Source organism: Eulemur rufifrons, chromosome 7 (assembly GCF_041146395.1).
Source record: "Eulemur rufifrons isolate Redbay chromosome 7, OSU_ERuf_1, whole genome shotgun sequence".
NCBI lineage: Eukaryota > Metazoa > Chordata > Mammalia > Primates > Lemuridae > Eulemur > Eulemur rufifrons.
The window spans coordinates 135,207,638-135,232,265 of NC_090989.1; the positions used below are offsets into that span (position 1 = coordinate 135,207,638).

Below are 24,628 nucleotides of genomic sequence, written 5' to 3' on the forward strand. Positions count from 1 at the left end.
TAAAAAAAGAGAATGTATGTACTCAAAACCACTTTGGCAATTGTGAAAATTAGTTTTAAGTACTTATGTCAATAATTAACTTTCAAGTAAGCTACTACAAGTTGCTCTCATGTAAGGATGACTAGAATATTAGCTGTGCTCTCTAGAGTATTTTGATGAAACACTGACTGCTTGATTTAGATCTAACCTTTACGAACAAAAGGCAAGTGTAAAAATAGATTCATAGTCATCTAATAAGAAAACATAATTAAGAGCCCAGAAATCCTGAAGTGACAAATTCTATTCAAAATGCAGAGCATAAGAATCTCCATACATCAGCCTGGTGTCAGGGGCTGTCTAAATGAAAAACTCAGCATGGGAGGGAAAAATGCCAGTGTTAATCCAGTCAAATTAGACCATACTCTTAGTTGACATTACATTTGCACTTTAAAATTTAGGTTGACCCACACACCCAAAAATTTACATTTGACACACACAAATAGCATCCATAACATTACATCATGTACGTGACAAAGAATACATTACCTGTGTTATGTTTTGGTATGATTCAATTTTCACAAATATACACCATTTCCCCTGCCTCAAGCAAAAAAGATTACTTCTTTTTTATATATAGGACAGACCCTGGACTTTTTTTCCCCATTCAAAATACTTGGTAATATCCAGTTGTTTGATTAATTGATTTGATGCTACAGACAGCAGAATCAATTATTTTTAAAGCACGGAGTTTCCTAAGGCATGAGGCACCTATACAGCCTAATTTTATATAGTAAGTAGATCAGGTATGAAATAGCCTGCTGGGAAAGGTAATCCTTCTGCAATTTTCTTTTCTTTCTGCTGATCATAACAAGGATTAAGTTTCAGTATGGTGCAAGTATGTCTTCACCATTTCTCAAATACTAGCCAATATCCTGTCATAACAAAGACAATAGACCTCAGGATATGCAGACAACAGTATCTACTTAAAATTTAATTTTGTGTTTCATAGATTTGTATTTATTTTTACAACTACCATCTATTCATGGCAAGTGATACTATACTAGTTTCCAATTTATAGAAATAACATAAACTTCACTTGTAAAATTATTGAAATTGAGTGAGTCAGTTTAAAAAAAAATATTGGGAAATAATAGTACATATGGTTCTCAGATATAGCCAAATTTGTGCAATGATAATATACAAGTGACTAAAGTTGGAAAAATAGAGCTAAAATAATTAACATCTTAAAAATGTTTATTCATTGATTCCATATTAATTACTATTAACATTTTTACCTAATCCAGGAATTCTTAAATTTTCATTTCTATTGGCATGAAAATACAACCTATTATTTAATCCAAATAATATTCATAAAATAAATTATTGATATAATTTATTAATCATTAGTATTAAAAAATAGAACAAGGGGACTTTTAGCAGAGTTAACTTGTAATAGTTTCATGGTTACTTGTTCTACAGGAGTTTGGGGGTGCCATTAAATACTGTTATATCACCACGCTATGAATCTAGAAGTCCATATTTTAGTAGTGTCACATAGGCAAGATCATATTACATAATACAGCCATCTGGCACTCTAAAATAATGGTTCTAACCCTGTGTTCTGCCATAGCACATGGAAAATAATGTTCACATACTAGATATATTCTTGGGGACAGACTCAGATTTTGACAAAATTCTCCTCTTCCTGCTAATTTTTTCCAGAACACTGGGCAATACAGGGCTATAGATGTTGATTACACATAATTTCCAACATTTTTCTTTCCATCCAACAAAGCTAAATCAAATGTTAGGAAAGCTAGACATACGAAGGTAAGGACTGGAATGGAGCATGATTTGCAGATGAAGTGATCTAAGTGAGTGAGGCTGGTACCAGCCGTTTGTATTTTGATAAAGTGACTAACAGCCCAGATTCACCTGCAACACTTTAAAAAGTATGAATTTATAGTATACAGAAAAACAATTTTGTGTTACGATGGAAAAAAATAAAGAGCTAATTTTTTGACTCGAAAGAGGAATAACTCACAAGTGATAACCCAAATTTTCTCTTGTGCATTAATGTGTTTTACAATATTAGTACATTACCTATTCCTTTTATGGGGAAAATTTAGCATTCACTGATAACACTTAAAAATGTTTAGTGTATTCTGATTCAAATTTTAAAAATATATGAATCAGTAAATTTTAAAAAATTAGATGGTATAACAAACTATTGGAATAAGGAATATATTAGTATTATTATATATGGAAACTGTGCCACATTTAGTTTGTTTAAAATCCAGAGATCTGATTAATATCACTGACATAAAATCAAGTCTTACACTGGACTAACTCAACGCACCTACTAGGAACAATAATTCCTATTATGAATTACAACAGAACTGTGAATTGCTTATATATGTGTGTGTGTGTTCCACTCCTGCTGTTATAAAAATCAATCAACAACAATCATTTTAATTTTATGATTATGTTATGAACTTGCCTTTGCCAAAATAACAGGAACAAAGTATGGTCAACATGATAGTTTTGGGTATCCTAATAATCTAATAACATCTTTTTTTTGCATCTATACTGATATTGTAATGGCCCCAAACTGTCAATGACTCTTCCAAAGCACATTTAATAAATGTGGACACATGGGCTAATATTATAGTAAAACAATTTACATTGCCTATGTTCACTATACATGTTAACTCTATAGAAGAGTGTGAATTAAGGAAGCTAAAGTAAAAATAGCATTAAACAGTAATTCCAAATTAACCAAAATAGTAAAGTGGAACTTTATGTTCAGGAGTCATATACAAACACATATGTTACAAGCACAATTATTAAACTTTTTTCTGAATTGTCCAGGTTTAGCTAATAATTTTAATGTTACCATTGGACTTTGGTCTTCTTTAACCGAAATTAGAAACAGATTAATAAACACATTCTTTTCTTCCCCAAACCATTATTATAAACTTTCGTGTTTAAGGATCCACAATTTTTCAATTATTATATAAAATGTGATATAATATTTTAATCAAGTACAAGTAGAAATAACTGAGAAATAATTACCTGTGTCAGAGTAGAGGAAATAGGAAAAAATATGATTCACTCTGTTCCCTCTATATGCATCATGTAGGTGTGGAGTTTACAAAAATACCCATGTAAAACACAGTTCCAGTGTTTTGTTAGTAGGTATGTACTTTAAGTATCAACACTCAACTGGTTAACATTTCCACCAAGGCAGAAACACAAATTTTAGAAAAACAGCCATAATATTTCAATCTATAAGTGAACACAGAAAGCATTTTGATACGATCAAATTGCCAAACTAATAATGATGGACAAATGAAACAGAATTCTCTTGCTATTTATCTTAAAATTACCTCCCAAGCATCATTCAGACATCTCAGGCACCACTATAATTCTGTGTTCACCCATTGTGTACTTAACAACAATGTGATCTAATAAGTACTACCATGATCTTTGAGATTTCGAAGAATCACGGCAGGAAGGCTGTGGGACTGCCACCCTGTCACTAACTCGGCCTCTATCTCCTTAACGTGAGCCCTGAGCCTGAGGGGTGGCACTTTCAGAAGCAGGTCAAGAGGCAGCAAAGCTGAAGAAATAAAAGGGGGAAAGATAAGAAACTGTAACACAAATTACATTGAATTTCAGGGAGGTGTGTCTGATTTTATTGCTGCCAACACTAAGTTACCTGGTCTTGGTCTTGATCCTATTCCACCAGTAAAGTCCCTGAAAACAGAATGAGAGGCCATTAGAATGACTTGTTCAACTTGGATTTGACAAATATTTATGGAGAGTCTACACTCTGCTATGGTCTACATTATAAAAACAAACAAAGGTCATTTTCCCTCAAGATGCTCTCAAGAGTTTCAATAATGAGGAAAATAAATATATTCTAACACACATGAGAACTGACATTCTACTGGCAAATGGAAGAACCCTGTCCCTACCACAGTTGTTTATAAGCTCTAAGTATATGATTAAGAACCTACATCTCAGTATCCTGAATGATTTTCTTGTTGTATTTAAAATCCAAATACTGACTTTTTTATTTAAAGAAAAATAACATTTAAAATTTTGAATATGGTATTTTCCATATTAAAAAAAATAACATTTAAAATTTTGTATATGGTATTTTCCGTGATTTGTTCCTGTTGTCTTAAAAAAATCAACAAAAAACCCTATAACTCTTCCTGTGAGAATTTTTTTGCATTTAAAAGAAATATATTTTTCCTAAAGTTTCCAGTGTTACTATCATCCCTCATCTCCTTTGCTTTAAAATTATAGATTACTTGATAATTTTGCATTGCTTTGATAGATTGCTTTGATAACTTGGTCTCAGTGTCTTCTATGGAGGTGGCCTTACACCCCACTAGGGATATCCATAAATAACCTTCAGCCTTGTTTTCCTCATTGTATCTTGGAGCCAGTTTCTTAATAGTTTTCTAGAACAAAATAAGAAACATCTGTGCCATGACAATTTATAGAATCATACTTCAATTTAATGCAATCCAACAAAAATATATCAAACATCTACGATGTATAAGGCACATGATAGGCATTTGCTAAGTAGGAGTGAATATAGGGATTCAAATACAAATAAACATGGCTGATAATTCTCTTATCCCAACCTTTTCATTTGAATCATAGAATTTTCAATGCATATATGCAGCAACACATATCTAAGTTATTAAGTGTAACAAAATTGGCACTCATTTACCCACCATCCAACTTAAGTACTAGCATAATACCATCATCCTTGCATCCACCTATGAGTTAGTTACCTCTCTAACCCTATCTCTTTCCATCCCCTCTTGACCCTCACAAAACCAGCCCTGTCTTGATCCCATAATTTTTTCTGTCCCATTCTCAGCATAGGTTTCCACAGCCTTGAAAAATAAATGGAACTTGCCAGCCTTGGCTAGAAGATGCACTCTCCATATCCCTGGGAAATGCAGCATGCTTAAAGGAAATAAAAGGGACAGTCCTGCTCTCAGAAAGTTCAAAGCCAGGCATGATCACAGCAGTGCCTGTGTGTGGGCAGGACAGCCCCAGGGCCGAGCTGCAGAGCAGAGCATCTGTTCTGGCTCCTCTCATCCTCGCACACACACCATACCCCAGCAAATGCTTTCTGCATAACTCTCTGTCCCTTAGCCTTCTAGATGAGTACAGCATTGACTAATAGAAATACAATGCAAGCTACAAACATAGTTTTAAATTTTCTGGTAGCTACACTAAAATAAAAAGCAAAATGAAAAAAGTGAAATTCTTACTATTTTATTTAATCAAAAATATCCAAAATTTTATCATTTCAACATATAAAAACTTATGAGATATTTTACATTGTTTTACATTCAAATTAATATTAAATGAAATTAAAAATTCAGTCCTCAAAAATTCAACCGTTCAAGTGTCACATGTGCCCAGTGGGCTCCATATTTAACAGTGTGTTCCAGGCCCTTCCTTAGAAGGTGTTGGTCATTGCTTTCATACACATAACATCACAATCACACCCCTTAGCTGCTAAACTTGCAAAACCTCCTGGACCCCACTATCTTAAAAGGTGAATAAAAAGGTAACTTGTGGAAAACTTGTATCCATAAGGTTACGCATGTTCTTAAAAAGCTGATAATCACTCACATGCTGAGTTAACTAGATGACTATTCTAATTGTCCTGATGAATCCAACATTTCAAACATTTCTACATATTAAAAAATGTTATGCACAATGTGTGCTAGTGGGATAGGTGAAATAGCCCACCCTGATGATGCTGAGTTGCTGCCAACTTTGCTACTCCTATATAATTATAAATTCCTCTTTAATAAATTTTAGGTAATCTTTAAAAACAACCATCACACATTCAGTCATTCATTCAAGAAATATTTATTAAGTGCCCACAATGTGTAACCACTGCACTAGACAATGGAGACGGGATGGTGAAAAGAAATAGTTTCCACAGTCTTAGAATTTACAACATTGCATAGGTATAGCACAAAAAGTTTAATTTTTCTGGAAATTATATAACTAACCATGAGAAAATATAGTCATCTGAAATTCCATAATAGAACAGATTCATTGTGACCAGAAGTGAGGGGTTTAAACTGTGCAATTGTTGGGTCCACAAATGGAGAAACGATTGAAATTATGCAGAACTTGCGGGAAGGCTGCTTCTAGATTGAACCACATTGAATGTTTACGTCCAATAGAGCATTATGGCTACAGAGAATGGTTTTCCCATGATAGCTCAAGCTGGAAAATACACAAAAGTAGTTTAACACAAAGAAAATGTTCCAGCAACATTTTCTGTTGAAGAGGCTTAACATATTGCAGTTTGTGTTCTCTGAAAGTTTAGAAATGGGCATTGACCAATAGTATTTCAGGCTAATGGAAGAAGTTCAGAGAAATGGAAGGTTAAAAGGATTCTAAAAGGTCATCACTTCCAGCTCTCTTCAGATCTGGTGTGACCTCGTTTGGAATTTATATGTCAAAAGAGAAAATGTTGTGCTGAAAATGACCATTAGCCTACAAGTTCCATCCAAAACCACTAACAGGTAAGGTGAAGAATGCAGGTATTAGCTTTGTAATTTTTAAAATAGACTTTTTGCTGAATTATTCAAGTGCAGGGTGAATTATTTGGATAATTATTCATCCTGGCCACGAAGGAGATGAAGCTCTAGAATTTTATCTCCCATAAGAATTCCTTTAACTATATCTCTGAATGAAGGAAATAATTTCACATGTATCATATAATTTTATTCAGTTGTGAAAAGTAGCCAGTACTATTTGATGTTAACAAAAAAAATTAACCTTATGAAATGAGAGGCTTGGCTAATGATATTAAGATAATGCCTTCGGAGGCTACTGCTACCACAACATATAAGCTAAGCAGCATTTACAACTGAAAGTCTCTTTCAGGCAGTGACATTCATAAACCTGTCCTGTGTGAATAAGCAACATCATGTAGGGTTGAATTCTCATGTCCAATAAGGGCTTTTATCTATCTACAATGCAAATGGCGTTGGTATCACGACAAGAAAGTGGTATAATGCTCCTGCGGCTTTCCACTCATACTCTAATAACAACTAGAAACAAATGAGCAATAAGCCAGGAAAGTTCAGAACTGTCACGGAAAAGGAATAGAGTGGTCTTACTGACAATGTATTCCAGTATATATATATATATATATATATATTTTTTTTTTTTTGTGAGACTGCTGGAGTGTGACATTGGCAGATAGGCTAGGATGACTTTGGCAAGTGGTGATCTAGCAGTATGTATTCAATCAAAGCAAAACTAGACACAGATTATGAAAAGGGATGGGGGGAATAGCCACAAGTAAAAACAAGCAAGACTTCTGCTAAAAGGAGGCAGGATCCACAGGTCCTGAAAACATACAAGGTCTTTCTGGTCACATCCATGATGCTGAATGGTCACAGACATTTACAATTATCTTTGCATACTCTGGAATGCAATCATGCATGTACTGATTTATCAACAAACTTATGAACCACAGGCATCTCTGATACTGCGAACATCCAATATCTTAAACCGGTCTGCCAACTATACTCTGTTTCCTTGGCAACAGGAGGCAAGCAAGCATGGAGAAATCTTGTTGCCTGAGCAACAGGATCCTAAAAAACATGGGCCTTAAGCTGTGGCTATGGCAAAGGCTATAGGTTCAAGACAGTAGGCAAGATTTCAGTCCTTTACAGTCATAGATACAGAATTTACACTAAGGTAATCGTCATTCATCTATTAATTAACAAGTATTTGTGGATTGGTACCCACATGAAATACACTGTGCCCTGGGGAATGCACAGATAAATCACGCATAGTCTAGCACATGTCTGGCATACAGTAATAAATATCTATCAACTGAATGAATATTATTAAGATGGTCATAATACAATACCCAAAGCTCACTAGGACCTGAGTGTATATGATAAAGAAGCCCCTATGTGACTTATCAAATTCTGCTATACAGAGAAATTTATTTATAAGTTGAAATAAAATACTAAGACTTGCTGGATTGGAATTGTTGGTGTATATATACTGGGTCAGCCTATAAAACCCACATAAAACTGGTAAAAGTCAAACTCATTCTTAATTCTTTCCTGACAAATAGTAATGAAGGAAGATTTTAGATCAAATTTGAAAATAATTGAAGTGGGAAATTTCAAAGCAATCGGAGACTGGTCCTCTCTTGATCTCGCCATTAATTATATTACCGAAAACAGTTTTACCATATGACAATGACTTGGATCACCAGGGTGCCTTCCAGTTCAAATATATTTCCTTTCTCCAGCCTTGAGACTTCCACACTTCTCTGATGAGGCAGGAGCTGTCCTTTCTAGTTCTGTTTGCTCATGTTTTACTCATTTGTCTGGCTCATTTGTCGAAGAAAGCCTATCCCAAGTTATTAGGCAGGTACTTCAGCTCCTCAGCAGGCAATTGGTTCAAAGCTGGCTCCTGAGATCTGGTGTGACCAATGTTGAGAATTTATGCTTAAGCTTTCTCTCTGTACTGTTTAGCCAGCGCCAAGTCTGAATTCTAAACTTTGAAAGCTGTGCTAAGATCAGGTATACACTTCTCTGTGGCTTCTTCTCATTGGAACCAACTGCCTTTTTCAAGAGGGTCCCCAAGGGGACAGTTGTACAGGGTCTCATTGTAACTGGTATATCATTTCATACATGGCACAGAGTAGCCAAAAAACCTCTACAAGCTTGATTTTCAATTTATTTTTATTCTATTATACAGCTTTGCTATCTTCTTTTATATTCAGATTTCTCATTTAGCTTCTAAATATTTTGCAAGATGGGTTCACATTTCACATTAATAAACCAGAAAACCCAGGAAAATCCTAAACAAATTAGATTGTAAATAATTTTGGCTTTATTTAATGCCTTTTAAAGAATTATAAATACATTTTAGATCTGTCTCCTTTTAACTCAGAGAAGCCCTGGAGATTACCTGGAAGAAAGTCAGAAAGTTATTAATTTTCTCTCTTCTTACTTGGCATCAATCAAAGGCTGTCTTTTATCATTTATTTTCCTCTGAAGTCTGCCTTTGTCTTCTCATTACACTGTGAGTTCCTTGAGGGAAGAGAGCTTGTCTTAAACCAACCTTTGTTTCCTGGTGGCATGTCACACCATATGTATCACATTCATGGCACAGTTTTGCAAATGTTGCTTTAGGTCAAGTCCTATAGTCCTATTCACCTTAAAACACGCTTTCCAAAACATAAACATCAATGTCTGGGTCATTTTCCATTTTCCATCTGTTGACTTGATAATAACCCCAAGTTAAAGCTTACTCTGTAATATCCCTGTTTCAATGAGCTTCAGATTGAACTTCTCCTTTCTGCTGATTCTAGTTTACTCAATTTGTTATAAAATGTTTAGATAATGACTACCTTTTTAAAAACCATCTCAAGCTCTAAAACATACAGTACATATGTTTCTTTTGCTTTTGAAAAGTTGGACATTAAAGGCTGGGTGCAGTGGCTCATGCCTGTAATCCTAGCACTATGAGAGGCCGAGGCGGGCGGATCGTTTGAGCTCAGGAGTTCGAGACCAGCCTGAGCAAAAAAACAAGACCCTGTCTCTGCTGAAAAAAATAGAAAGAAATTATATGGACAATTAAAAGTATATATAGAAAAAAAAATTAGCTGGGCATGGTGGCGCATGCGTGTAGTCCCAGCTACTCGGAGGCTGAGGCAGAAGGATTGCTTGAGCCCAGGAGTTTGAGGTTGCTGTGAGCTAGGCTGACGGCACGGCACTCTAGCCTGGGCAACAGAGTGAGACTCTGTCTCAAAAAAAAAAAAAAAAAAAAAAACAGTTGGACATCAAGTGGATTCTTGCAAATAAAACAATTTCCCATGGATCCTTTTAGCAAAAAAAGAGAATTATTTGGCAGTGCTGAGATTCCTAAATTAATCTGATTGGTAATTTCTATTTTAATATAAAATTCTCTTAATTGAGGAGTATAGCCATATGTCATAATTTATTTTTATACTAAAATACTTGTTTTGTATCTTTCCTACATATTTAAGCAACTTTATATCACCGAATAAAGTATATAATAATAGGAAAAAGGACTTTGACAATGTTCTTAAGAATGCAGATAATCACAAACCTTAAAAGAGGGTAGTTATTTTCCAAAGTGCACATATTAGTTATTTTGGATCGTTTTCCTATACAAGTACTGTCCCTGCCAGTGGATAGATTTCCAGATAAGCTCACAAAAGTCTATTGAACTCGTTATGTGGTTAAGGTAGAAGCTATGATGCCAGAGATAAGGACACACTCACTGCTTCCGACCATGTGTTCAGAACCCCAGCTCCAGGGCCAGGCACATGTCTCCCACTCAAATCCCTCCCTTGCTGGACCAAAGAAGCAGGAACTTCCATAGTTTCAGTCTCCTATGTGTGGCTTCCTTGACTGCAAAAAGTACAAGCAAAGGTGGTGGGCTAGCAATGGAAAGCAGAAGGTGGGGAATGTTGGGGACCAGGAAGACCTGGAGATACTCTGGAGGATCTTCTAACTCAGGTCCCCAGGCCCCAAAATCACCTATTTTGATTCTCTTTAGAGTTTTGGACTGTTTCTTTTTCCCCTGACCTCCTTGTTACTTCTGTCCACAGCTTCTCTGCACTTTGGCCTACTAAAGAACACCATGAGGTCTTATAGGTTTTACTCAAAGACCTTTCTGGTAGATCATTTGCCCAGGTAGGCTTTCCTTGAGTTTTTGTTACCAGCTTATTTATTCCATTTTTGTGTCACCTTTCTTAGGATTCAGAGTCCTGAGAAAGAGTCAGATTGACTTGGCTTGGATCAAGTCCCTGTTTACTGCTCTGGAAAGAGCTGAGATCCTTGATTGACAGTCCTTCAAGTCCATCAGGGAGCCTTTGCTGCAGGGTGCAGGTGTGGGTGCTAGGCAGCCTAAACGGAACCACTGTATATGTGTGGAAAAGAATTAGGAAGTTAAAAGGCTCCACCTTAACCCTTCCTGGCCCTCACTTGGAGAAGATAAAATTATCAGCGATGTATCTTTGACTAGACAAAAAATGATTTATCCGTATGCACCTTGTCTTGCAACCTAACTGAACTTCCCAGGGATTTGCTGAGGGGGTTCTTCATCGTAAAATTCATTTCCATTATGCAATTTCCAGCACCCTCAAACCCACAAATAGACCGTGGTTCCATTTAGGCTGCCCAGTACCCACACCTGCTCCCTGCAGCAAAGGTCCCCTGATGGACCTGAAGGACTGTCAGTCAAGGATCTCAGCCCTTTCCAGACCAGTAAACAGGGGCCTGATCTAAGCCAAGACATTCTGACTCTCTCTTCCAGGACTCTGAATCCTAAGAAAGGTGACACAAGAATGGAATAAACAAGCTGAGAGCTCATTCATCCCAGGATCTGTGCCCTTACAAGTCTGCCAAGAATGTCTAAACTTGATCCTCCAGATTCCTGATGTGTGAGCCTCCAAAGCTTCCTGTTGCATAAGTGGGCCAGAGTCAGGCTCTTTTGCTTATATCACAACACCCTGACTGGTACAGCACATCGCAGCCTTGGCCTTTTGTCACATATATGCTGTTATCCCTGTAGCTGGAGCCACTGCACAGCTTTCAAGCCCCCTGACTGGCATCACTACTTACGGTGGTCCCAGCCTCAACTGCTGTCCTCACCTCAGAGCTATCTGGCAGTCCTTATGCCTGTCTCTGTTTGGTCCCTTTCCCATCTCTAAACTGGTTATTCCTAGCTGATCACACTCCTCAAATGTAGATGGTTCTATCAGCAGTGGCCTAGAACATCATCTAATGCACAGAAACCACCACATAATCTTCCTTAATATATTACTTTTCGAGCTTCATTTAATTTTCACCTTACTTTCCCCAGACACAAAGAAAGGGTTGCCCTGCCATCTTTTCCAGAGGCTCACTCCTCTGGCTCCAAGCTACTCTGCAACTAGATACCATCAATTATCTCTTCTTTCCAGTCTCTCTTCTCCATTGGCTTCTTCTCCTCAGTTCCAAATGCTTTGAAGTCATCCTTATTCTAGAAGGCCCTTTACCATCAACCCTCCCCTGCCAGCTAACTCTCCCAGCTCACTGCTCACGTTCTTCAGCTGCCCCCATCTCCGCTTCCAGAACATCTAAGACCATTGCAGTCATATTTCTGCTCCCTCCAATCCCATCTGGTGCCAGTGAAACTACTCTCACAAAGGTCACCAGGTGGCTTGCAAAAGGCTGAATCTAACAGTTTTGTTTCAGTCCTCACTACACGTGACAACTGTCACTGACACTGCTAGCTGTCCCAAAATTACAATTTTGCCTTTCTTTTAAAAGAGAATCCCCCAAACATATTCTATCCTCCCTTTCAGCTAGATGTGGTCTCATGAGGAAGTTCCGGCCAATGGTGTGTGAGCAGAAGTGATGAGCACAACATTTGGGTCATGTCTTTAAAGGAAGGGGTGTCTCTCCACTTCCCCTTTCCTCTTGTTGCTGGCTGGGATGTAGGATGTGGCCTGGTGAGCCACACTGGCCACATTTGCCATGAGGATGAGACCTACACCCTGGGGACGTGGAGGAACAAGACATCTCATGGAGCACCAGGGTCCCACCTGCTGGCCTGCCCATGAGCTCAGAGAGGCTAAGAGGCTAACCAATTGGCTCAAAGCCACAAAGCTAGAGAAAGCCAGAGCTAGACTAAGACCCAGGCCCAAGCTTAGTACTCTTTACAGTATGCTATTTGGTTCTGGGAGGGTGAGTTTTAACAGCCTCTCTTTCCATGGGCCCATGGTAACTTCTGGCTAACAGGTTTCAATTTACCCACCAGTAACTCAGCTCTGTACAGTCTAATATTTCTAGGAACTCAATTTGTACATACCTTGTTTGGGATTGTCTTTCTCCTCCTGAAGCACTAAAACTTCTCTTTAAAATGCCTGAAATAAGAAAATAAAAGTAACTTTACATTATTTCCTCTGCAAATCTTTTGTTTTATTAAAAAAAAAAAACAATGCTGAACAAATGCTAATAAGGATGTGAAGAAAGGGGAACTCTTACACACTGTTTGTAGGAATAAAAATTAGGATGGCCATTATGGAAGTATGGAGGTTCTTCAAAAAACTAAAAAATAGAACTACCATATAATCCAGCAATCCCACTACTATGTATATATTCAAAGGAAAGGAAGTAAGTATGTCAAAAAGATATCTGCACTTCCATGTTTATTGCAGCACTATTCACAATAACCAAGACATGGAATCAGTCTAAGTGTCCATTAACAAATGAATGGATAAAGAAAAAGTGGTATATGTACACAATGGAATATTTTTCAGCCATAATAAGAATGAAATTCTGTTATTTGCAGCAACATGAATGGAACTAGAGGACATTATGTTTAGTGAAATAAACCAGCACAAAAAGACAAATATTTCATGTTCTCACTTATATGTGGAAGCTAAAAAAGTTGATCTCATGGAGGTAGAGGTAGAATGATGGTTATCAGAGTCTGGAAAGGGAAGGAGGAAAGGAAGATGAAGAGGCTGGGTGCGGTGGCTCACGCCTGTAATCCTAGCACTCTGGGAGGCCGAGGCAGGCGGATTGTTTGAGCTAAGGAGTTCGAGACCAGCCTGAGCAAGAGCGAGACCCTGTCTCTACTAAAAAATAGAAAGAAATTATATGGACAGCTAAAAATATATATAAAAAATTAGCTGAGCATAGTGGCGCATGCCGGTAGTCCCAGCTACTTGGGAGGCTGAGGCAGGAGGATCGCTTGAGCCTAGGAGTTTGAGGTTGCTGTGAGCTAGGCTGATGCCACAGCACTCTAGCCCGGGCAACAGAGTGAGACTCTGTCTCAAAAAAAAAAAGGAAGATGAAGAAAGGTTGGTTAATGGGTACAAACATACAGATGGAAGGAATAAGTTCCAGTGTTTGATAGATCATTAGAGCAACTATCGTTAATAATAATTTATTGTATATTTCAAAATAGCTAGAAGAGGAGATTTGGAATGTTCTCAACACAAAAAATATGATAAATATTTGAGGTGCTGGATATCCTAATTACCGTGATTTGATCATTACACATTATATGCAGGTATCAAAATATCACATGTACTCCATAAATATGTACAAATATTATGTATCAATAAAAATATTTTTACAATAAAAGTAAATTTTTTAAAAATTCATAAAAAGGAGATATATATTCAGTGAATGTCTTGGTCTGTAAACACCGCATATTGCTCTAAGGCAGGGGTTACCAGATGTTTTCTGTAAAGCACCAGGTAGGAAATATTTCAGGCTTTGCAAGCCATACGGTCTTTGTCCCAACAGAACCCTGCTGCCCTTGTACCGTGAAGGCAGTCAAACAATATGTAAGGAATAAACATGGGTTTATTCAAGGCAAAAAATAAACAAAAATAATGCTGAATTTCTGTCACCTCAGCAATGTACATACTACAAAGATTATCTTGTTTATGAAAGCATCAGCTAAAATATAATGTTACAAATTGCTATTTACTTTGACAGGTTTATTTAAGGGCTTCTTTCTCAAAGAAAAGGTGCTAACCAGACAAAAAAATTCCATTATTAATATCTAACAAAATACAATAAAATATCTATGTCATAATCTTCCTGAGCTCTTGCTAAGGCAGCTACAAGTTATCACATGCAAACTTCTCCTTTCCACCTCCCCACTGACCTCCTACCATTGTCACCAGGGATATACAACACTGAACTCATCCCAAAACAGTAATGAACTTCTTCTAGAATTTGCTATATATGTTTATATACACAAATACTTTTTCGTGTATTATACTCATACTTTCCCAATTGCAAATCAAGACATTTTATCTAACAAGCAGGAATTTACAGGAAAAATAGGGTAGAGTGTTGGAAACTGGGATTGACCCAGAAAATCTGGAATATCTAGTCACTATTTTGATGGATCAATTATGTTGGAAAAGGCAAAGAACATAGCTAATCTTTAACATTCTACTTTGATTCTTGGACTATTTTAAACTTTCTTTTATGAGATTTTCATTCTATAGTCGCTGAGAAGAGAGAATTATTTACACTTAATTTATTTCAGAGTATTTCTATCCATAGTTTTTAATATTTTATCAACTTACTCTTTAAAAAGAATATTCTTTTCTCTCCATTTCCTATTTTAACTACTCTTTTCTTTTAGCTTCAGGTGTTGAGTGCATTTGATCCTATCTTTCTTTACAGTCTTTAAATTTTAATTTTATCTTTACCTTTTTTTTTCTTTCCCCTACCCCAGTATGACTATTTTCTTAACTGTTTCAAATTAAGAGTCAAGAGTAACATTATAGACTGAATTTATATATCATTTTTTATAGCTCTAAAAAAATCAAAGTTTTTCTTTTATTTTAGCGTTTTAATACATCCCTTTACATTAATGTAAATAAAATTATACAAAAATTAGTCCACACTAAGACTAATTTCTTCTACAGGCTTTTAATCCCTCTGACCAACAGACCCACAGAAGCTCATTTCTATTATTCCTATGGTTATTTAGCTGTCTCCAAATTAGTTACCTCAGCTCTCCAGTTGGAACCTGCATTTGCTGGTAGATATAATGAAACTATGCATTTGACAGCTAAGAAAATGTAAAACCACTGTTCTGTCTGTCCTTTGGGCTCTGTCATAGAGACAGACACCCCTGTCCTAATTAGCATTACTCCCTGGAAAACAAACCACCAGGTTATATATATGGTGATATTTGCTTGACTCAAGTATAATTCCCAAACCACTACTTGCCAGAATCCCACAAATGGCAAACTTATAAATAAAGCTTACTGAAGGTAGATTCTTTCAGAGGGCTTGAACTGGAGCTGCTGGAGTTATCCGAAATGTCCAATTCATCATCTAGCTCTGAATATATATCTGCACATTAATAAAAACAATAAAAAGCAAATGAACCTTGAAACAGAGAGGAGTCAAGAGTGCATTCATGCTGACACCCTTTCACTAGAAGTACCTTTCTCAATATTGTCCAGGTTGAAGTTATCATCCAACAGGATTTCATCACAGGCCCTGTCTTCCTCCTTACCACTGGGAGCCTGGAGGCCTTCAGGGGGCAGGTCTGCACTTTCTGAGAGTTCACTTTTCAGGCTGGCTGCTCCACTGCTGCTGCTACTCAAGCTTGCCTTCTCAAAGGTTTCCTGGAAAGAGGATTTAATTTTTAATAGTCTCTTTCCCTTTCCTTCTGTAGGACCCAAAGCCAGTTAGAACATATATTAAAATGCCTAAAATATCATTATAAATATTTTATGCAGAAGCACATCAGTAGTTCCACCTATATACCTGCTATGGAATTTATTCAGTTCATAAATACAAAAAAAAGTAGGTCCACAAGGTACCATTGGACAAAGAAGAATGGAGGTGACGACAGTGCTCAGTAGCAAAGGCCTATGTAATCCAATGGGGGTGGCGGAATGTACTTCCATGAAATAGACTATGTATCAATTTAGCAGACATTTTAGAAATTTATGTTTTTTTCTAAAATATCTGCTATCAAAGCCTCTCAGCAGCACAGGGAATAAATAAGGCTTATTTTCTTCAAAACTCAAGGGAAATTATTAGCAGACAAAGCCAGGCCATGGAGAGTGGGAAGTGAGGTCCTCTATAAGATGAAGAGCTGCAGCGAAGAGGACTTCCAAACTACCAGGACTCCACGCTACTGCTTGGCTTGAACACTCTCTGTAAAACTAGCCACGGGCTCCTCCAGAGTCCTCTAAAATTGATGGGAGCATTTCTATTATGATAGCACCACAAGGTCATCCATCTGGATGTGTGATTCCACATTTCTCTAACTGGTATTATGAGAACAACAAAAAATATGTCTCAATAAGGATAATGAAAAAAATCTTAATATCATTGAATGCTAGAAGCTTTGATTTTTCTAAGAAAAAGACACTGGCAGCCAAGTGCGGTGGCTCACGCCAGTAACCCTAACACTATGGGAGGCCGAAGCGGGTGGATCCTTTGAGCTCAGGAGTTCGAAACCAGTCTGAGCAAGAGCAAGAACCCGTCTCTACTAAAAATAGAAAGAAATTATATAGACAATTGAAAATATATATAGAAAAAAAATTAGCCGGGCATGGTGGCGCATGCCTGTAGTCCCAGCTACTCGGGAGGCTGAGGCAGGGGGATTGCTTGAGCCCAGGAGTTTGAGGTTGCTGTGAGTGAGGCTGATGCCATGGCACTCTAGCCTGGGCAAGAGAGTGAGACTCTGTCTCAAAAAAAAAAAAAAATGACACTGGGGAAGGAAGGACATATGACTCAGCAGAGAAGTACCCCTTGTTTCTTTACCCAAGTAATTCTTAATACCTCAGACATTCATTGTGTCCATTTGCAGCAGGTGTAAAGAACCTTCTTCGGCTGTGGGGCTAAATAGCGTTGACAACACTAAGCTACAGATCAGGTAGACAAAAAGACACAGGCAGAAAGGCCATGAAGGAGGAAAGGATAAAACAGAACGTCCAACAAAACAAAACAAAACAGGGGCACATTTTCTCAGTATGTCTTGAGGCCATGTGTACTAGGCTGTTGGTCACACACATTTGGCTCAGCGTAAACCTCTTTAAATTTAAAAAAAAAAAAAAAAGCAAAAGGCTGCATTTATTGAAAGGAAAAAGAATTCCCCTGTGAATTGTGTCAGGTTAGTGACAAATTACCCTTTCTTGATTAAAAGGCACCAATGATAAAAGCTGCCCATTTGAGAGATAGGTTTGGGTTTATTTATTTCAGATATTTTTCCTACAATTAAAATGACACCCACAGCTTCAAGGGGCAGGCCTTTAAAAACTTCATGGTGGTAAAGAATGGAAAAACAAGCATCACATGTACTCACCAGAAAATTGGTTTCCCTGATCATCACCTAAATACAAATCTGGAAACGACACCAACTGGACATGAGACTGAGGTGGGGGATGGGGGAGGGGATGGGGGTATGCCTACACAATGAGTGCATTGCGCACCGTTTGGGGAGTCGTAACACTTGAAGGTGCTGACTCGGGAAAGGGGGGGGTGGGGAAAAAAATATGAAACTATTGTTTTTAACTTGCACTGTTCACTTAATAATTTATCATGAATATTTCCCATATTATTTCATATCATTGTACAAGAAATAATGTATACATTATGAGGACATACTGTACCTAACAAGATATACTGTTAGACTCTTTGATTCTGTAAAATTAAATTGAAAAAAAAAAAACCAAAAACTTCATGGTGGTAGAATTTGCAGATGAAGAAAACCTAAAACCTTATGGATAACTAAAGTCAGAAGTAAACCTCTGAAAGCTTTCATGTGTTTATGTTCTCTAAACAAGATGAAAAGACAAAATGAATATCAAAAACATTTGTGCACTGCAAACTGTCCAAAACAATTACTGTTTATTATTTCTTTTCCATGAGAAACTTTTCAGTGTTCCTTTCTTCATAGTTTCCTTAAGTTCCTTGCTTTGTTGAAGCTAAAATGCAGGTGAAGAAGCATTCTAGCTTTAGTTTTCTGTGACTAGTCCTCCATCCAATGTTCAAAGTCTGCTTTTATGACTATGAATTGTTAATTACTGCTTCGTAGGCCCACCTTGGTCTGCTAACTTAGAATCTGAGATGAGAAATGCTTTGGCTACCCTCTAAAAGACCTGTGTGTTTGCTGCTTAGAAATGTTTCAAATGTATTGGGCTTCTAATGCCAGCTTCAGTTCTGCCCACACTCAGCCCCTGATACCAAACTCAAGACCTCCTACTAAGGCCCCCGAATTTACTGTAAAACCCACTCAACTTCTTTCATGTCCTCCTCTTTTCTCTCTCCCAAGCCACAGAATCCTTATTCCTCTAACTATACCCAATTGAAGTAATTAGGAATTTATTAATACATGAAAATAAACATCTAATTTAGGGCCTTCTTCTCCTTATGCCATTTTTTATTCTAAATGAGTATCTTCTGCCTAGTCTAAAGACCACAGCTGACATTTACAACCTTCTAAGGACTTTATATCCAAGGTATGTCAATGCTGTCAAGGTTGAAAAAAGATTAAGGAGAATTTTTGAGTTGAGAAAACTTTTTTTTTTTTGCATTGATGCAATTAAGATACTGGAATCCTACAAGGCCAGTATCGCCCTGATACAAAAACCATACAAAGACACAACAAAAAAAAAGAAAACTTTGGACCAATATCCCTGATGAATGTAGCTGCAAAAATCCTTAACAAAATACTAGCAAACTGAACCCAACAGCACATCAAAAAGATAATAAACATGATCAAATAGGCTTTATTCCAGTGATGCAAGGATGGTTCAACATTTGCAAATCAATAAATGTGATACATCACATAAACAGAAATAAGGAAAAAAACCATATAATCATAGTCAATAGACACAGAAAAAGCAATTGATAAAACTCAACATCCCTTCATGATAAAACTTCTCAACAAACTAGGCATAGAAGGAACATATCTCAAAACAATACAGGCCAAATATGACAAAACCACAGCCAACGTCAAACTGAATGCAGAAAAATTGAAAACATTTCCTTAAGATCTGAAACAAGACAAGGAGGACTACTCTCACACTCTTATTCAGTTATGGTACCAAAAGTCTTAGCCAGAGCAATCAGGCAAGAGAAAGAAATGAAAGACATCCAAATTGTAACAAAGGAAGTTAAATTATTCCTGTTTATAGTGATATTATCTCATATCTAGAAAAACCTACAGACTCCACCAAAAAGCTCTTAGATTTTATAAATGATTTTAGTAAAGTTGCAGGATACAAAACTAATGTACAAAAATCAGTAGCATTTCTATATGCCAATATTGTTCTAGATAAGGACAAAATCAAGAAGGCAATCCTATTTACAACAGCTAAAAAAACAAAATAAAATACCTAGTAATGTATTTAACCAAGGGGGTGAAAGATCTCTATAAGAAAAACTACAAACTATTGATGAAAGAAATTGTAGATGATACAAACAAATGGAAAAACATCCCATGCTCATGGATCAGAAGAATTAATATTGTTAAAATGACTATACTAGAGATTGAATGCAATCTAGAGATTCAGTGCAATCTCTGTCAAAGCAATCTAGAGATTCAATACACTCTCCATCAAAATACCAATGTCATTTTTCACAGAATCAGAAAAAAACATTCTAAAATTCATATGGAACCAAAAAAGAGCCCAAATAGCCAAAAAATCCAAAGCAAAAAGAACAAAGCTGGAGGCATCACATTACCTGACTTCAAATTATACTATAAGGTTATGGTAACCAAAACAGCATGGTACTATTATAAAAATAGATATATAGATCAATAGTGAATAGTGACACATAGATCAATGGAACAGAATAGTAAAGCCACATACTTACAGCCAACTGATCTTTGACAAAGTCAACATGAACAAACATTGGGGAAAGCATACCCTTTTCAATAAATGGTGCTGGAAAAATTGGATTATTGCCATATGCAGAAGAATGAAACTGAACCCTTATCTCTTACCATATACAAAAATCCACTCAAGATGGATTATAGACTAAAATTTAAGATCTTAAACTATAAAAATACTACCAGAAAACCTAGGGAAAATTCTTCTGTGCATTGGTCTAGGCATAGAATTTATAACTAAGATCTCAAAAGTACAAACAACAAAAACAAAAATAGACAAGTAGAACTTAAACTAAAAAACTTCTGCACAGCAAAAGAAATAATCAACAGAGTGAACAGACAACTTGCAGAATGGGAGGCAATATTTGCAAACTATGCATCCAACAAAGGACTAATGCCCAGAATCTACAAGGAACTCAAAAAACTCAATAACAATAACAAAAATAATCTCAAGAAGTGGACAAAGAATATGAATAGACATTTTTCAAAAGAAGAAATAAAAATGGTCAACGGGTATATGAACAAATGTTCAACATTACTAATCATCAGGGAAATGCAAATTAAAACCACAATGAAATATCATCTTACCCCAGTCAGAATGGCTATAATTAAAAGGGCAAAAAATACCAGATATTGGCAAGGATGAAGAGAAAAGGGAACACTTACACACTGCTGGTGGGCAATGTAAATTAGTACAACCTCTATGGAAAACAGTAGAAAGATTTCTCAAAGAACTAAAACTAGGACTACCATTTTATCCAGCATTCTCACTACTGGGTATCTACGCAAAGAAAAAGAAATCCATATATCAAAAAGATACCTGCATTCATATGTTTATTGCAGCAATATTCACAATAGTAAAGAAATGGAATCAACCTAAGTGTCCATCAACAGATGACTTGGTAAAGAAAATGTGGTGTATACACAAAGGAATACTATTCAGCCATAAAAAGAATGAAATAATGTCTTTTGCAGTAACATGCTGGAGGCCATTACCTTAAGTAAAAGAAGTCAGACACAGAAATACAAATATCATATGCTCTTACTCATAAGTAGGAGCTAAATAATGTTGTACCCATGGACATAGAGACTACAGTGATAGACAATGGAGACCTGGAAGAGTGAGGGTGTGGGAGAGGGTTGGATGACAAGAAATTACCTAATGGGTACAATGTAAGTTGTTCATGTGATGGATACCCTAAAAGCCCTGAATTGACCACTACGTAATATATGCATGTAAGAAAATCATACTTGTACCCCATAAATTTATACAAATAAAAAAAGACAGTGGAATCCATACATGTCTAAAATTAGCAAAACTTCAGCAAAGTCTTTGTCTCTCTTAAGAACAGACCTGAAAAAAACATCAGAGGAAGACATTTCCCTTTGAACAAATGAAGAGTAGGAGGAGCTGTGATTCCTGAAAAAGGCAATTGCAAGTTTAAGGATGCTTGACTAGCAACCAAAACCCAAGAACCAATGGAGTTGTAAATCAATGATCATTTGCAACTACAAAAAAATGCACCCATAGGTAATTGAGTATTTGCACAAATTCTGATAAAGGGAATTCACAATCTGATAGAGATGTTTTTTCATAAAGTAGAATGTATGATTTTAGTTTAAAATTTATATTTCTATAATAATCTCTTACAGAAGTTTTTGCATCAAAAAATTGATTCAGTTTTTGAACTTGCCGTAAACTGTATGCTAATGTAATACATTTTCCCTACTGTGCTTTCCAGAGTTTTTCATTGTAAATATTTGAGTGTCCACCCAACTGTTTATCCAAATTGCTCCCCCAAGAACAGGGGGCTATTTTAATCCCTTTTAAACCCCTCAGTGCTTTGCACATAGCACATAGCAAATGCTCAATAAATAGTTTCTGTGTTGAGACCAGAAGAGAGAGAAGAGCCAAAAAAGCAAGTGAAGTCCCTTATAGGGCGAGTGGGTTTTGTGACTTCTGTGGGTTTTTTTAAATCTTGCTCCTTTACTCAGGAGCCTATATTGTGAAGTTTGTCCAAGAACTGAAGGGACTATTTGATGATACATCCATGAGTAGGAGTGGAACTTCTCCCTTCCTTTTTCCCCTTTGCATTTATGAGAAGTTGTAAAGCCGTCTGTCAGAGATGACCTGCCCAGCAATGGCAATGTGCCTTTATAACCCAGCAGGCAATGGCCAAAGGCAGAGTATCGTTGGATGTTTTTGCTCTAAATATTGAAGCCATTAAGTTGTTCTCAGCAGATACTTCCAGCAAGTACATTAAGCTATTACATGGATTTAGGAAGGAAAAAAAAAAAAAAAAAGAAGCTGCTTTGGGGGATGGAATTTGACTGCTATCATCTTTTTTACTTTCTAATTACTTAAGATTTTTCAAGGAGGAGGAGAGGGAGTTAACTAGACTTTTTTGGCATCTGCATCTCTAGGAATGGATGGACACATTCTGTGTATCAATATGACAGCAAGGAGAACACAATGCAAATCAGACAATAAGATTATCACTGATATGGAAATCACCACCATTATAGAAGACGCTTCCTGTCACAGTGCTGGTATAGGCACAATTATGTTTAGCTTGGTTTTGCTCATTATAATGCAATATTTTTATGTGTGCAGCAGATCATAATACATTTTTAGTTGAATAGCAATTCTGACACTGCCCAAATTAACTGCTACAGTAGGGAAAGAATTAAAAGAGCCTATTTTATTAAAACTAGTGCAATTTTTTTAAATGACCAGAATGTTAATTTTATAAGGAGAGAAAGGAAAGAAAGTAAGAAATAAATTAAAGCCTCATACCAGCTAAATCCTATAGATGCTTTACTTTAGAATTATTAAAAAATGCACTACTTCTTTTATATTCTGAAATATTCATATTCTACTAGCTATATTTTTACCCAGTTTCTTCCATTTGTTAAGTTAATAACTTTGCTCTTAAATAAATAAATTTAGTGCTACCAGATGCTTGACAGAAATTCATCCAGCATCCAGCTGAGGTGATCTTTTATCAGTGGCAAAACACATTCTATGCTTTTCATGGATGACAGCACAAACAAAATTCAAAATAGAAGACAGATCATTGGCTGCATATTATTTTACATCAACTTAGTCCCTAAATTTCAGAGCACTTTAAAAACTCAGTCAGTGTGGTCAGATGACTGAAGGAGCCATGTGGACCCGACCATAGGTGAGTGAACTGCCCTCTTCAGCAGTGCAATGAGAGACTCTCCAGGCCTGGCTCTGGGAGACGAGGCTTGGTCATGTCAGAGATGACAGAGATGCAGGCTAATGAAACGAGCCTGGAGCCTGGTCCCTTCCATGGTAGATGGAAATCTGTCAGCCCCAAAGTCGTTTGGATGATACCATTGTCTAATTCCATCTGTGCATCCTGAAGCATTTCCTTTTTTCCATTCTCTCCATATCAAGTAAGACAGCAATAGTTAAAATTAAACCAGAAAAACTGGTGTTTTGGAACCCTAAAAATAGCTAAATTTATAAGAATTATATAATAAAGGAAAACATTCTCTTCAAGTTTAGATCTTATTTACTGTTTTATTTTGAAATTCTTAACATAAAATTCTGCTATCATGATGTAGTTGTGATCCTGTTATTTTTTTGATACTACCTTAATTAGAACTTCTTAAAAGTACTTTAACATATAAATGAACTTCCACTAAATTAAATAAGTTAGAAAATGAATTTATCATTACAATTCAGTTTAAAAATCAAGTATGAAATTTACCACAGTTGAAAATACTTCACCGCCACCCCATAACGAACCTAGTACTGTATCAGAAATGGATGGGTTCTCTATTATTCCTAATGCAAACACAGGTTTTCTAGAAGTAATAAAGAAGAGGAGAAGAACAATGTCATAATCTGAAAGTATCATTTGTTAAACATACAGAACATGTGGTCTGTAACATTACTGACCACTATGTTCTTCCAAGACTGCAGACTAATGTGAGAATAGAACTAAATGTGTATGCTAATATCTCCAAAAGCATTTCAAATGAGTCCAAAATCAGATAATTCTATTTAACATACAAAAGAAACAATGAATAGAGAACCATCAAGTAGAAATAATGAAGATACGACATCTCTATGGTTCTCCTGGAGAGAGTTGGAACCCATTATATTAAGCGAAGTATCCCAAGAATGGAAAAACAAGCATCACATGTACTCACCAGAAAATTGGTTTCCCTGGTCATC

The 24,628-nt window shown here is 36.4% G+C and overlaps 1 protein-coding gene across 8 annotated transcripts in view; it reads right to left on the reverse strand.

Annotated features, from left to right (window-relative positions):
• Nucleotides 1-24,628, reverse strand: part of NEK10 (NIMA related kinase 10) — a 205,266-nt gene that overhangs the window by 38,267 nt on the left and 142,371 nt on the right. For 5 of the 8 annotated variants that reach the window (XM_069473325.1, XM_069473323.1, XM_069473321.1 and 2 more), the window contains 4 exons: nucleotides 16,012-16,195; nucleotides 15,831-15,917; nucleotides 12,895-12,949; nucleotides 3,701-3,738 (listed from right to left, as the gene is read on the reverse strand). In XM_069473325.1, coding sequence (XP_069329426.1) covers nucleotides 3,701-3,738; nucleotides 12,895-12,949; nucleotides 15,831-15,917; nucleotides 16,012-16,195 — 364 coding nt within the window. Of the gene's footprint in view, nucleotides 1-3,460; nucleotides 3,602-3,700; nucleotides 3,739-12,894; nucleotides 12,950-15,830; nucleotides 15,918-16,011; nucleotides 16,196-24,628 lie in introns of all 8 variants that reach the window. The other 3 variants (XM_069473319.1, XM_069473318.1, XM_069473317.1) reach the window with 1 other exon arrangement.